This window comes from Populus nigra, chromosome 15 (genome assembly GCF_951802175.1).
Source record: "Populus nigra chromosome 15, ddPopNigr1.1, whole genome shotgun sequence".
NCBI classification, from domain to species: domain Eukaryota; kingdom Viridiplantae; phylum Streptophyta; class Magnoliopsida; order Malpighiales; family Salicaceae; genus Populus; species Populus nigra.
In genome coordinates this window covers 12507108-12522592 of record NC_084866.1, presented here as the reverse complement: position 1 = coordinate 12522592, position 15485 = coordinate 12507108, and the positions used below count along the sequence as shown (strand labels likewise).

Sequence of the window (15485 nt, the reverse complement as noted above, 5' to 3'; positions counted from 1 at the left end):
TGTCCTTGTGTGGATAACAGAAAGGTTAAGAAGTGTTTGAAAATGTAGTAGTAGTTATTTTTTAAAATTTATTTTTAATATCAACCATTAAAAACAAAAAGTTAGAACATGAAATTATAAATTGTGCCCAAGAGTTACAACTTTGGAACTCCACTTGGATGGAGGTCACATATTCAAATCTTGAGCAGGCTTAGATGAAATCTATAGTGTTTATTTGTTTGTTAGAAAGTAGTGTTTTTAAAAAATAAATTTTGAAAAAATAAATTATTTTTTGATATTTGGTAGTGTAATAGAAAATAAGTTGGAAAATATTTTTCAGTGTTTGGTTATGTTATGGAAAATGAGTTGGAAAATAACTTATTAATGTTTTATTTTTTTCAAGTTTATTCAAATAATGAGGAACAAATCTTTTAAATTAAAAAGTTGAATGAGAATGAAATTAAAAAAAAATATAATTTCATAAATTATCTCAAATAAAATAAATAATAATCAAAATAATATATATCAAATCTAACAAATAAAAAAATAAAAATAAAAATAATTACCATTTCATAAATTATTTCAAATAAAATAAGTAACAATCAAAAGAATAAGGATCAAATTTAATAGATAAAAAACTTCAATTAAAAAATAATAAGAGAAAAGCAAATAACAATTATAAAAACGAGAATCACAATTAATATAAAAATCAAATGTTAAGGGATGAAATTAAAAAAAATATTCAGAATAAAATATATATATCAATCAAAAATTTGAGAACCAAATTTAATATAATCAACAAATAATATGATATTTTTAAAATTTTCACAACTTCTAGAAAGTGTTTTCGCCCAAAATAAAAGGAAAATATTTTTCTAAAAATCAAGTTAAATTTATATTTATTGAAAATTATTTTTCATTAACCAACTTTTCCAATAATAAATAAATACATAACCATTTTAAAAGAAAATTTAACTTTTCATCCAACAAACGAAATGAAGGGAGTTATTCTCATCGTGTAGAAATGAAGTTAACAAGAAATGAAGTTAACAAGGCCTTCTGCTGAGCTAAAATGCATGGTTGGAAGTCAAATTCCATGTTAAATACCTTCACCAAATTACTCTGATATTCTCGTTTCCATGTTAAATACCTTCACCAAATCTTCCGTTCCTGAGGCACGCTCTCCCTCTCCCTCGGTATCCAGTCTGTACATTCTTCTCATCATCTTCCTCAACTAGTCAAATTAATATATATAACTTGGTAACCATTTAGGTGGTGGCCCAATAATAAAAGCTTGGGATCAAGAGATTTATTTTCTTTGTGGTCTCAGGTTCGAACCCTGTTGTTGCTCATATGATAGCCACTGGAGACTTACATGGTCGTTAACTTCAGGGCCCGTGGGATTAGTCGAGGTGCGCGCAAACTGACCCGGACACCCACGTGTGTGTGTGTGTATATATATATATATATATATATATATATATATATATATATATATAACTTGGCATTTTAAAACAAGATGATGAGTGAGGAATACGGTGTAAATTATATTTTTTTATTTTTAAAAATTTTATATTTTTGTTAAAAAAATTATAGTTTTTATATTATTTTGATGTGTTGATGTTAAAAATAATTTTTAAAAAATAAAAATATATATTATTTTAATATATTTCTAAATAAAAATTACTTTAACTGCAACTGCTGTTCCAATCTTAAACACGCTAATGACTTATTTATTGACGTTGACTTAAGAAGATTTCCACTGTGGTAGCACCAATTTTTTTTTTTATGCCTATTGAATTTTCGTGTTGCAAAATAAGAGGGAACACTAATTGATTCCCCAAGTCATTACCCACTAATTCTGGAACTTTAATTAAAAATATTTTCACATTGGTAACGTTTGTTTTTTTTGGTTGAGCATGTCTTTTTTTAAAATTAATTTTTTATTTAAAATTAATTTTTTTTATTTTTGAATTATTTTAATACGAATTGACATCTAAAATAAATTTTAAAAAATAAAAAAATATTAAAAATATTTTTAAAAGTAACCATTATTCCATTACCTAACAATACTTTTAAGGATGTACAGTTCTTTTCAAGACTACAATGAAATATAGAGATTATTGGCATTGAAGAAAGCTTTGAAATCAAACCCATTCGTCATTGAGTTTGATTTGATTAATCTCTTTTTGCCATTTTTTTGGTGTTCATTAAGGAAATGAGATTCAGATGGCGATGGTGATGGTGATCTGTGGTCCATGGTCCATGGTGGAACATCTCCAATCAGTTTCCTTGCCATTAATGATGAATAAGATGGAATTGATTTTATTATATTTTTATTCCTTTCGTGCTGGCTTTATTAATAATCCAGGAATCAAGAGGCTTAAATTAAATTGTAATCATTTTTTATTTGAAAAAAAAGAGAGTAAATGTGTTGACTTTGTTAGTAATTAACAAATAATAGTAATGGTTATTCACTATTATACTTTTAAAAAATCATATCAACAAAATGATGTGTTTAAAGTCCATTCTTTATTTAAAAAATTAAATTAAAAAAATGTTTGAATCTAGCGTAGTTAATGAACTGGTTCATGGGTTTTGCAAGTCAACCCGAGTCGACCTAGATTGATTTGATTCGTCGCAATCTCAATGTTTAAAAACAAAAAAATATTATCTTAAATATTTTTAAAGTTAAATCATGTTTTTATTCATCGTTGAATTAATTTTTAAAGTCACACGCTTAATCATTTATTTAAAAAATTAAATTAAAAAATGTTTGAATCTATTGTAGTTAATGAATTGGCTCATGGGTCTAGCAAGTCAACTCAAATCGACTTGGATTGATCCGATTTGTCATAATCTCAATGTTTAAAACAAAGAGATAGTATCTTAAATATTTTTAAAATTAAATCATGCTTTTATCTGAATTAATTTTTAAAGTCATGCTTAACTTCTTGTTTTTTATCTTTTGATTTTTCTTATATTGAGAAAATTTATATATAATTTTAATATATTAAATCAGGTTTATGGTAGCTCGCACTTCTTATAAGAATATAATCTTCTATATTGTGATGGTAATAAGAGAACAGCATCAAATATATAACCTGCACACTTATGAATATGAAATCTGAAGTTTTATCACTAAACCACCTCTTGTACTTAACATAGAAATTAAATCCTACCCGAGGATATACCATTACCAAGGTTTCAGGTTAACTTAAATTAATAATTTTTAAAAAAATTAAATTATTAATTTTTTTAAAAATAAACCAAGTTTTAATCACCACATCGATGGTGTCAAACCAAGCTTTATTAGAGTTAACTAGGTTATAAATCGAGTTAACAAGTCAAATTAAGAATCAAGCTAGGAAACAAGAAATAAATAATTAAATTATAGGTTAATTTTATGAAACTGGATCAGTTTTAAATTAATTTTTTTTAACATCAAGATTAATAACCATGATACTTAATACTTGATAGGATTAGACAGATTCCAGTAAAAATCCTTCAATAAATTTGGTTATATTCCTATTGATAATCTTGGTCTGTGAAAATTATTTTCCTGGTTTAACGTCTTGTTTTCAAGTTCTCTTCTCGCAGTGTCCTTTGGTAAAAACGGAAAGAATGGTAAAAAAAGAAAAGAAAAGAAAAGAAAAAAGAGTAAATATCGACGGATCATTAATTAGGCTCAACTGTATCGGAGATGGGAAGAGTTGCGCATTAACGAAGGGATTGACTTTCATAACATATAGGCATGTTCTTGGTCTCTCTGTCACACGCATCGTACAGATATTAGAAGCATGGCGGCTAGATGTTCAAGTTTTATAAAACAAATACTAAAATGAATTGACTTATTATAATTGGATAAAAATTATGAGTTGACTTACACTCAATTAATTTAGAAAAAAAATCATATAAAAAACTATTATTTTTTTAAAAATAAACAATATTATTTTAATCCTTTTTTAAAAATTATTTTAATCCAACTCTTAATTCCAAGCTTATCCTATATTCATTCTTGGTTGGATTTAATAATTATAATATAAATAGAGATTTTATTCCAACTTGCATCTTAATTTTTTTAAGGTGATATTTAGTATTGTGGTAATGATTGCTTTTCAAAATGATTTTAATTTAAAAATATATTTAAATAATATATATTTTTAAATTTTTAAAATTATTTTTTACATCAAAATATCAAAACGATATAAAAATATAAAAAAATTAAAAAAAATACACTTTTACCGCAAAAACAAACATACCATGGGTAAACTTTAATTAAACTTGTACTAGAATGGCGGGTAGATGCAACCAATTCAAGTTTTATATATAAAAAAATTAATATAGTATGTTCGGATAAAAAAAACTGAGAACTTAATTGATTTAGAAAAAAAAAACCTTATAAAAACTAATGATTTTTTAAAAAAAATAAACAATGGTATTTTAATCTTAAAACAAAAAAATATTTTAATCCAAGTCGACCGACCTAACTTTTAATTCAAATCTTGTCCCATATTTATTCTTAATTGGATTTAACAACTATGATATAGATAGAGACTTTATTTCAATTTGCATCTTGATTATTTTAATATAATATTTAGTATTATCATAACATTATTTTTTAAAATAATTTTTATTCAAAAATATATTAAAAAATATTTTTAATATTAAAATATCAAAACAATCTAAAAAAAACACCACAGTACGACTAAACCATAATTAATCCGGTAAAAAAACAAAGGACCATTAATCCCATCTCCCCTCTGCCCCAGCTACCATTGACTCTTGGGAAAGCAAAGGTGGGAGAGATGGAGAGAGGTGAGCGTGGGGACCTTTGCTAGGCACGTGCCTGTCCAGGTAAGTTTAATAAATGGATATCAAAATAAGAGACCTTGGCATGCAACGAAAGCATCTACAATGAACAATTCCAAATTGGAAAATTAAAATGCAGATAAAATTAAAAAAAAAATTAAAAAAGCAAGAGAGAATCAGAATCTTATATCCAACCAAAGCAAGCTAGCAAACTCTCATTAAAGTCTTGCTCTCCACAAGTGGAAAGAAAACGTAGATGATGAAATGGATCTGGAAATCAATATCAACCCTCAAAGGCTCCCCTATCTCCTATCCATGTTTACTTGGAAATGACTGGACAATATAATTTTCTGCTATTCCAAATCTATACACAGTTACCTTAAAGAGTATATCTCTCCATTGGTGTGATAACTTATATATATATTTTTTATCTAATCATGGATAAAAGAATGTTTAATTAATCAATTTGTTTTTAGTATTTTACTAGAAATGGTGCCGAAGATAATACGAAACCTAAAATATGAAGTTTGAATTTGAATAACATATTAAAATAATTATTAAATTTAAACTCAATGTATAATATCATATTAAGAGAAAAATGCAAATAAAGACATTGTAAGAAACCATAATATTAAATTTGGATACCCTTTATTTTACTACCAAATTGACTCCTCCATGACAACACATAAATATCCACCCCGAACTGTATGCTGTATTGCCTAAAGCCATCCATCAGAGTGAGTGCTACCATAGTTGTGGTTATAGAAGATTAATAGTTTCCATGTGCTCCCCCATGTCTGTGCAAAGTTATGGATAAACCAGTTTTTTTGCATGCTTCACACTATAGTTTTTTATTCCCACATGATCAGAGTTGAGGTTGTAAGAGATTGATTTTTCTTTTGTTGAATTCTCTCTGGAAAACCAAGAAAAGGGTCTGTGTCTCTCTGTTGATTCTGGTAGAAATTTGCTTGAGCTTTGAAGATGGCAGGAGGGCATTTTGGGCCGGCTGGTGTGGCCAAGGAGAGAGCAGGGCAGTATCAAGGGAAAGTCACCTTTTCTGTCATCATTGCATGTGTTGTTGCTGCTGTTGGTGGCTCTCTCTTTGGCTATGATATTGGGATCTCAGGTGCTTAATTTTTTTTTTTCACTTTCTCTTGATCAAAAGTTGATAGAGATGGATATATAATATATTCTGAACTGCTGTTGTTTTTGTGGAAAACTACGTTGAGAGAATATTCTAGTTGTGGAGAAGGTGAGAGTTAGGTGTCAAAGGCAATAATGAAACAGAAAGTGAAAAGTTTTCTGGATATCTGGCAAAGGAAATGGATAAAACAAGACTTCAAACCAAAGGGTCTTCTTGCACATTTCTGAAATTATAATGTCGATGAAAGATTTAAATCAATAATCGATCATTCAATTTCTGCCCAAAGAAATGCGAAATTTGTAGTTGTAATATTGAAATTAATCATTGGCAGAATGATGAGAAACTGTGATAATTTCTTGAGGCTCTTGTCTTGAAAAATAGATGGTGTTGGCAGCCTATTGGAGACATCGTTTCCAGCTGGAAACAGATAATCTTGACGTAACCAGTGTTTAGAAGACTCCATTGACCATCGTTGATAATGAGGATACCAGATGAGCCCTCCTTGTATGATCATTTTTTGTTGAATTTTCCTTGGAGATATCATGTTGATTCAATTTGCAATTTGGGTTTTTAATGTTGTCATCTTAACTTAAGGATCATGATGATTAGAGATCAGTTGGCATCAATCAACTGAGAAATGTTATGAAAAGTTAAAAAACAATATCTTGAAAAATGTTGGAGTTCTGTAACCTCTTGGATTCTGCTTCAAAAACTGAAATTTTTGTTATATTAACTTCAATGATTAACAGGAGGAGTAACATCAATGGATGGCTTTCTTCTGAAATTCTTCCCTGGTGTTTATGAAAAGAAGCAGCATGTACACGAAAACAACTACTGCAAGTACAATAACCAAGGATTATCAGCCTTTACATCTTCTCTCTACCTTGCTGGTTTGGTTGCATCTCTGGTTGCAAGTCCTGTTACAAGAATTTATGGACGTCGAGCAAGTATAATCTGTGGTGGTGTCAGCTTTCTCATTGGAGCTACCTTAAATGCCTCGGCCATCAACCTGGCAATGCTTCTCTTGGGCCGAATCATGCTTGGTGTTGGCATTGGATTCGGAAATCAGGTACTCCATTCTGCTCCGAGCTATTTCCTGTAACAAAGCACATTCTTTATCATAAGATTTGGAAACGAATTGGAATTGTGGTGATCAAAAGAGAGTGGATGTGTTGCAGTAATCCTTCAGTCTTTTTTTTTTTTTTTTCCATTTTACTAATATACTAGTGCATCCATGCTACTCTTGCTTCACAGGCTGTCCCAGTATACTTATCAGAGATGGCACCAACTCATCTTAGAGGAGCACTGAACATGATGTTTCAGCTAGCAACCACCACCGGAATCTTTACGGCAAACATGATTAATTATGGAACACAGGAGCTTGATCCGTGGGGATGGAGACTCTCCCTAGGTCTAGCAGCAGTTCCAGCTGTCTTGATGACAGTGGGAGGGATAGTTCTGTCCGAGACACCTAATAGTTTAATAGAACGAGGAATGCAAGATGAAGGGAGAAAAGTCCTCGAGAAAATCAGAGGAACTAAAAATGTTGATGCGGAGTTTGAAGACATGGTGGACGCAAGCGAGTTGGCTAACTCAATCAAGCATCCATTCAGAAACATCCTTACAAAAAGGAACAGGCCTCAACTGGTTATGGCAATCCTGCTGCCAGCATTTCAGATTCTGACAGGAATAAATTCTATTCTCTTCTATGCTCCAGTACTGTTTCAAAGTATGGGATTTGGAGGCAATGCTTCCCTCTACGCCTCAGCTGTGACTGGAGGAGTTCTTTGTTCCTCTACCTTTATTACCATTGCAACAGTCGATAGAGTAGGCCGGAGATTTTTACTTATCAGTGGTGGAATACTAATGATAATATGCCAGGTAAACATTCACTCCTCTTTCATGTGCATTGGCTAAAGTAGTCCGGCATCTGTCAATTCCATAACTACATCATAGAGGGTAGAACCTTAATCACCTGTGGCCTCAAATAACCATAACTACTTGATTTGTGAAACAGGTAATTGTTTCTGTAATCTTGAGGTTGAAATTCGGGGACAACCAGCACCTATCAAAAGGTTTCTCGGTGTTGGTTGTCGTTATGATTTGCTTGTTTGTTCTAGCCTTTGGATGGTCATGGGGCGGGCTTGGCTGGACCATTCCAAGCGAGATATTTCCGCTGGAAACCCGATCAGCTGGACAAGGCATTACAGTAGCTGTAAATCTTCTTTTCACTTTTGCTATAGCTCAGTCTTTCCTATCCCTCCTCTGCGCGTTCAAGTTTGGAATCTTCCTATTCTTTGCTTGCTGGGTTCTCGTCATGACCATTTTCGTCTACTTCTTCCTCCCTGAAACCAAGGGCGTTCCTATTGAAGAGATGATATTCCTGTGGAGAAAGCATTGGTTCTGGAAGAGAATAGTGCCTGGGAATCCAAATGATCAGAATTAGGTGAAAGAGTTGAAAGGACAACAGAGTGAACTTGGCATCATCTAGTGATCAAGACATCGTACAAGAAAGGCCTAAATAAACATGCAATTCACAAACAAGAAAGAGCCATGATTGTTAGCCACGTGACCTTAAGTAGATGGACGAGGATGTTCAAGCGCTGGACCGAACCCTGCGTTGTGTAATGATCTTATTTTTACATTATCAATATAGCTATCACTGGTTTATTCGGCTGCATTTTCCCTGTTGGTTTCAAATTATTTGAAACGTAAAAATCTATTTAGATTGTTAAATTTTTTTTTGTCATTATCACTAAATTCGGTATAACTGCTTAACTTAAAAAATCCTTACTCAATTTTTGGATTTATACTTGATTAGTTTGTTAATTTTACAATCCGAATTATAAATCTTACTGGTTCGAATTAATTTTTTTTATTATTATATGATAAAAAATACCAAGATTAACTTAGCATCAACCAAGGTTTTTCATTAATATTTAGTTAACTCACAAAATTTACGATCTTGGTTATAGACTCAACTTAGTCGATTTAATTTCTTATTTTATTATATGATAAAAAAAATACAAAAAAGTGATTTACCATCAATTTAATATTGAATGGTGAAATTGAAAAAAAAATTTACTCTAAATGATAGATTTGAAAAAAAATAGCTAAGAAAAAATATTCAACAATATTGGGTTGGGCCTCAAAAGATAAGTGTGTGGGCCTAACAGAGGCCTACACACCTAACTCGTCTTTTGTTTTCCACCTCTTCTTTTAAAAAAAAATAAACACAAATGCTAAAACAAGGTGAGATAATGTAGCTTAGTTAGACCGAGCCAAGGGAAATAAGAGAAGGGCAGGAGGAGATAGAGCTATCTTGTAGCTTGAAAAGGTTGAAAAAAATGCTATTCATTTGTAATGAATAGCCTCACCATATTTCTCTCTCCTACTAAAGAGAGATGAGAAGGATTGAGGAAAAAGAGAGAGAAAAGAAGGAATGAAGCTCGTTCTAAACAAGCTTTACATAGTAAACATTATTCATGAATAATAAATGAGACTATATCGAGCTACGTGATGAGAGAGAAAAAGAGAAGGGGGTGGAGCTTAGTCTAAACGACCATAAATAATATGATCTAGTCTGAAACTTGTTTTGAATGAGTTATGCATAGTACTAGCTCAGTTAAAACAAAAGATTATTTTATTAAAAGACATAAAAAATGAAGATTCAAATCTTTAGAGATAATCCATGGATTATTTGATCTCAAGCAGTGGTGTAAGTGCACATACGTCTTCCTTAGCTCTAAATGCTTTTCTTTTCTCATAAATTAGTAGAGGTGACATTTGATGATCAATCGTTCTATTTATTTTCTTAGTGCATGACACTTTTCACTGTCATATCCATTGCCATGATGAGAAAGACAATATTTATTAGGGTTTTTTATGTCTAAACCACTTTTCATTGTATGTGAATATTGCAGGAGGCCTTTTCTTTAAATAACAACTAGCACCTCTATCTATATGGTGGCTAGATGTGTGGTCATGAGCTCAGGAAACATCAAACAATAAAGGATGTGCCCTTTAGTGTTCCTTTGGATATTCTCATTAGAAATAATGGTTTGGTAGAGACTTTGCCCATACATAGAAACGTGGGTGACCTTGTTTGATCATGCTAACTTCTTCCACACTAATGTAATTTTTCATCGAGTGTTTGATACTAATGATATTTTTATCATAAAGTGTGTATAACTTTTCCCATAAGAAATAGTTATAGACTTTATTGATAAAGGTTTCAATGGCGATGGGTTCAAGTAGATTCAACATGCTTAACATTTTTTAATTGAATCTTTAAAGATATACCTTAGTACTTTCATCTTCTAGCCATGTGACTACAAAGAGTTTTGTGATACTTTTTTTGGCAAGAATTCTTGTGCTAAATCAAAGATGAGCTCTACATAGAGATAATAAAGACTTGAGATAAAGTCAGGTTTAAAGCTATAATACTATAACTTAGTAGATCTATGAAAAGTTGTTGGAAGAACTTTGCTCATAACATCAGTATCTTGTGTGAAAAGTTCTAGGATACTTCTCATATTTTATATATACCCTCATAGGTTTGTGAGTCCCTCGTGGTTATTTAGATCAACTTTTGCAGAGAAACAATCTCTAGAGAGTTGAGTGTGTAACATTCTATAACAAAATAATATTGTGGATCATAAACTCGTGGATTCATAGAGGTTGTCTCACGTCCAAGTTTTTTTTTAGTGGAGCGAGGTGATTAAGACCGATGGTGATTGAATTGTTTAGAGTTTCTTTTGTGAGAATGAGGTGTATAACTCCTTTAGAGTGTTGCAGTACGAGCATTACACACTTACATGTTATTCTGCCCTATTTCTTCAGGGAATTGGAGTTGTATATACATACTTGGTGCATTGATAAGGGTTTGTTATTATATAAGAGAAAGAGTATAATTATGTTGTTGTATTGTTGCAACAACTTCGTTAAGTAACTGAACTTGGTTGCAAATCTATAGGAGTCCTAGGGGAATTGGAGTCTTTGTGAGGAGATCAAACACTCTAATGTTCTGAAGTCTCATCGGTCATGAAATATTTTTGGAAAAAAGGTGAAAGGGAATGAATTGATTTTTTGTTCACGTTCCCACAGACGATGCTGTTGATGAAGTAATGGAAAAATCTTACAGAAAAATGTTGACTTTTCTTGACTTATTGGTTCTGGGTTTGAGTTGTGTCTGTAAAACAAATCCCTTATAAAAAAAAGACATTTTGATGTGTAAGTCAATATTTGAATTCTTATCAAATGACAAACAAATAAAAAAATCAAGATGATGAAAATTGTGTTTTTTATGTGTAGAGAAGAGATATGTGTTCTCTGTATAATAGAGAGGTATAAAGGTAAGTGTCTAGACCCCCATCTCTCTTTCAAAACTTGAAAATATATAGCTTAAAGAATATCTATATCTAAAAAAATATAATATTCTTAAATAGCATGAATAATGATGAATAATACAATGCAAATAATACTATTCATTAATAATAAAACGAGGTAAGACAAGGTAACTCTATCAGACTGAGCCAAGGGAAAAGAGAGAAATGGAGGGGAGGGAGAGAGGGAGAGAGAGAGCTACCCTATAGCTTGAATGTGTTGAAAAGGCCTCGTCATGTTTTCTTTCTTTTATTGAAGAGAGAAAAGAAGGTGGAGTTTGATCTAACTGAGTCAGGGGACTTGGAACTCATTCTAAACATGCTTTGTATGGTAAATACTATTCATAAATAGTAAACAAGATTATACCGAGTTAAGTGATGAGAGAGAAAGGGAGGAGGAGGTGGAACTTGATCTGAACGACCATAAATAATATGATCGAGTATGAGATTTGTTTTGAATGAGTTTTGCTTAGTAAACACTGTATATGAGTAGTAAATAGGAGTATACCGAGTTAGGGGATAAGAGAGTCTCTCTCTGTCTATATTGTCCCTTTTATTAGCAAAATCAAGCAATTCAGGGTAGGTTTTTGCAATTTTGGCTCTTGATTCTTGCAAAATTTATGGTAGAATTATAAAGAATATCAATAAAAAGTAAAAGCCAACCTAAATTTAATGAAATTGAAAGTTTTTTTAAATTTATTTGATAATTTCATTTAGAATTCTCTTTTTTTTTAATTATTTGGTTTCGGCTTATATTTTAGAACCCAAAAAATTCACCTGGAATCAAATTATTGAAAAAAAATCAAACCAAACTGAACTAAAAAAAATATAAACTTGTTAAATCAAAATCTGTCAAAATAGTCCAACTAAAAACCATTCATTCCATACCAATTGCTTTATTTGGGATAAGAAACTGTATTCTCCGATTAAAATTGGGTTCTCATCGAGTATGAAACAGATTAGGCATTTTACTCTTTATATATTTTTTTAAAATATATTTATGTACAGTATAAATTATTAGATTTTTAATTCGTCGGCTCGCATTTAGGCCCATGTATTTCCTTGGGCCTCGCCTTGTGCTCTTATGCTCTATATAGTCGTTTCTGGTCCCAAAAACAAAACAGTACAAAGCAAAACCCGGAAGCAGAGCGAACAAGGGTTTAGCTAGCGTTTCCAAATCCCAAGCGCTCCAGTGAGTCTAGAACCCGCCGCCACCAGGTTCTCTCTCTTCTTATCAATCAGTAACAATGTTTTAGTTGTTATAGCAGTTTTCTTTTTCATTTTCTCTGTAAAAGTAAAACAAGAAAAAGAAAACTGCATCTCCTCTGTTGTTTCTCAAGATTCACTACACCTACAAAAAGAACAGAATTTTTATATTTATATTTTTTTCATCTTGATGTTCTGACATGATTAATCTTTTTTTTCTTCTTGATGTTCTGACATGATTAATCTTACCCTTTAGTTGTTTTATAAAATGGGGCAATGAAGTATGTTTTTGTTTTTGCTGGTAGTAGCAATGAGCATTTGGTGTTCGATGACAGTTAGGTCTAAAGCTTTGGACTGGCGATACATTATAGAGTGTTATCAAATGTTTTTATTGCAGCTGGCCGAGCTGATTGGCTCTAGTATTGCCATTCAGTAAGTTAATACAGCAGCATATAGTAAAACTAGGGGCACAAATCAGCTCTTCATGTGGTAGTTTCAGCAGTGCAAGATAGATGGTGCCCTACACTATTTTGAAATTTATGCAAATACTGTTTTTTTGTATATCAGAAAATAGCCGAAAGGGTTTTGAGAGTTTCGTTTTTTTTCCTTAAAAACTAAATTCATTCTTTATTGGCTGATGTTGCAGTAAATATGATAATGGTGTACTGGGTTTTGCTTTGAAATTTGTTTGTCTGTCTTATTTATAGCTATTGATTTTAATATGCTTGATTGAGGCATTAGAATTGATGTTTAGAGAGACCTAATTGTATAAAAAGTTTTGTTTATTCTAATGGACGACTCTGCTTCAGCAGTTTGGTAACCTAGCTTGGATTGAGGAAGATAAGAAAGAGTGAAGATGCCTCTTTATGATTGTATGCTTATGTTGAAACCTCATGTCCGAAAGGAAGCATTGATGGACTTGGTTGCTCGAGTAGGCAAGCATGTTTATAGTAGAAATGGTGTTGTCACTGATATAAAATCATTTGGCACTGTTCAACTGGGGTATGGTATTAAGAAGCTCGATGGTAGACATTATCAGGTGAATATGCTGCTGCTGTGGAATTTGGTATAACTCAGCAATGCTTCTTATTATGTTGTAAGATGAGCTCACCATCCTCTGAAATCTGAATCCTTTTGGTTTCTTCTGTCCATATCAAGAATCTGTGTTTTTTTATTAAAAAAAATGGCAAGTCTTTTGATTCATTATGTTGATTGCAAGTTCTCTATTATAAACTTTTTATCTGGGGATTCTTCCAGTTTAGGGGTTTTGATTTAGTGTCATACAATATCAGAGTAAACTAAAATCTTGAAATGGCTGCAGGGTGGTTTAATACATCTTTAAAACCTTTTGTTTAGTGGTGATGGATGGATGTTTACTACTTTGTTTAGAGTTCCTCACTGCCTCATTTATTAAATCATTTCCATGGAAATTTCACATCAAGGATGACCAACTATAACATGCAAATTTTACTGGAGGAAGATATGCTGGATGAGTGGGTGGTTTTTGACTTACTGGAGGAAGATATGCTGGATGAGTGGGTGGTTTTTGATTGTGGTCTTAAGTCTTTATAGTTACGGTGACTATGGGATTAGAGCAGGTACACATGCAAATTTTATCCTAAGTCTTGCTGTTACCAGCCAAAAAATATACTTTGAGATGATGAAAGATTATTCAATGATAGTGATAAGAAACTTTTTTGGAATTTGATGCTCTATTGGGATTATTAATGATAGTGATTTTAATAAATTCTTGCCCTGAATCAGAATTTGATGCTCTACTGGGATTATTAATAGTGGGATGGTTCAGGTTAGATGAACTCCATGGAACATTCTTGCCCTAGCAGAAATATAATAATTGCTCCTTCATTCCTGACTCCCAAGAGCATCATTCTGATTTCACTTTCACTGGACATTTTTATGAGTTGATTTGACTATTATATTTGGTTAGGGCCAACTGATGCAAATAACAATGATGGCCACACCTAACATCAACAAGGAGCTGCATTACCTGAACAAGGAGGATCGCCTGCTGCGTTGGCTTCTTGTTAAACACCGGGACATAAAATTTGGGCTAGAATTCATGGATGAAGATGATGAAGATGGCGAGTTTGATTTCAGTGAATTCCCTCGGGACAGCATTTTTGACAACGACAACAGTGATGATTATGAAGACAGCAGCCACGATGAGGACAATGACGGCGACCAATAATCACAAGTAATGGATTTCATAACTGGAGTCGTTCTAAGATTAGGATTTTATTGGCATTACCTCTGCAAATGTATGCGTTGTTGGGAGTGAAAATATATATTGATGAAAGTTATCATTGTGCTGCTTGTTTGAGCTTGAGCGCGGGTGATGGGCCTACCTCAACATTTAGGTTGCTAATAGTTTAATGTCATTGAAGATGAAGATGTCACCAGTTTGGTTTAATTTCATCTGCATCGTGCATTTGTCCATTGAATAATAAATTTTCTAATGTTCCCAGCTCAAAGTTTTCCAATGTCTTTAAACATCAAATCTTGATATTTCTCATTGGTTGTGCCGGCAGACGAAAGTCAAAGAAACTAGTGAGAATCTGACGGAGGCCCTTTATGTGTCTGGTAACACTGAGTTGTGGGCACGAATAAATCATGGGCGTTAATATTTATGAATGGTTTGAATTCTCTAGTCTTTCTCAGCTTTCTACACTGCCCTTGAATGAATCCAGTGGACAAAATACCATGCTGTTTATCTTAACGAGGAAATAAGAGCTAATTAATTCCTTGAGGGATCTTTCTTCTTGAATGGTCGTCATGTGTCGTCTCATGCTTAATCTCTAAGAAATCATTCAAAATGTGGTCTCATTTCACATCTGGTCCATACCCCATTATTGCCTGTCAATTTCCAATTGTGGGCAAGTTGCACGGCGACCGTGTCATAATGGATGCCAGAGCTACAACTGCTGGCTGAATCAATATCC

General features: G+C 32.2%; 2 protein-coding genes across 4 annotated transcripts; both read left to right on the top strand.

The window, feature by feature from the left end:
* The first annotated feature begins 5415 nt into the window (after positions 1–5415).
* Positions 5416–8615, top strand: LOC133674888 (sugar carrier protein A-like). Its single transcript, XM_062096183.1, has 4 exons — positions 5416–5917; positions 6685–7004; positions 7190–7816; positions 7953–8615. Exons 1-4 carry the CDS (start codon positions 5773–5775, stop codon positions 8379–8381), a joined length of 1521 nt encoding a protein of 506 aa, XP_061952167.1. The 5' UTR covers positions 5416–5772; the 3' UTR covers positions 8382–8615.
* Positions 8616–12409: 3794 nt separating this feature from the next.
* LOC133674878 (uncharacterized) lies at positions 12410–15017 on the top strand. 3 transcript variants are annotated; one of them, XM_062096167.1, is made up of 3 exons: positions 12410–12537; positions 13338–13564; positions 14474–15017. In XM_062096167.1, exons 2-3 carry the CDS (start codon positions 13382–13384, stop codon positions 14732–14734), a joined length of 444 nt encoding a protein of 147 aa, XP_061952151.1. In that variant the 5' UTR covers positions 12410–12537; positions 13338–13381; the 3' UTR covers positions 14735–15017. The 3 variants fall into 3 exon arrangements, with proteins under 3 accessions (XP_061952151.1, XP_061952152.1, XP_061952153.1); XM_062096168.1 differs by having other exon boundaries at positions 12435–12537; positions 13335–13564; XM_062096169.1 differs by lacking the exons at positions 12410–12537; positions 13338–13564 and adding an exon at positions 13632–14123.
* The last annotated feature ends 468 nt before the right edge of the window (positions 15018–15485 follow it).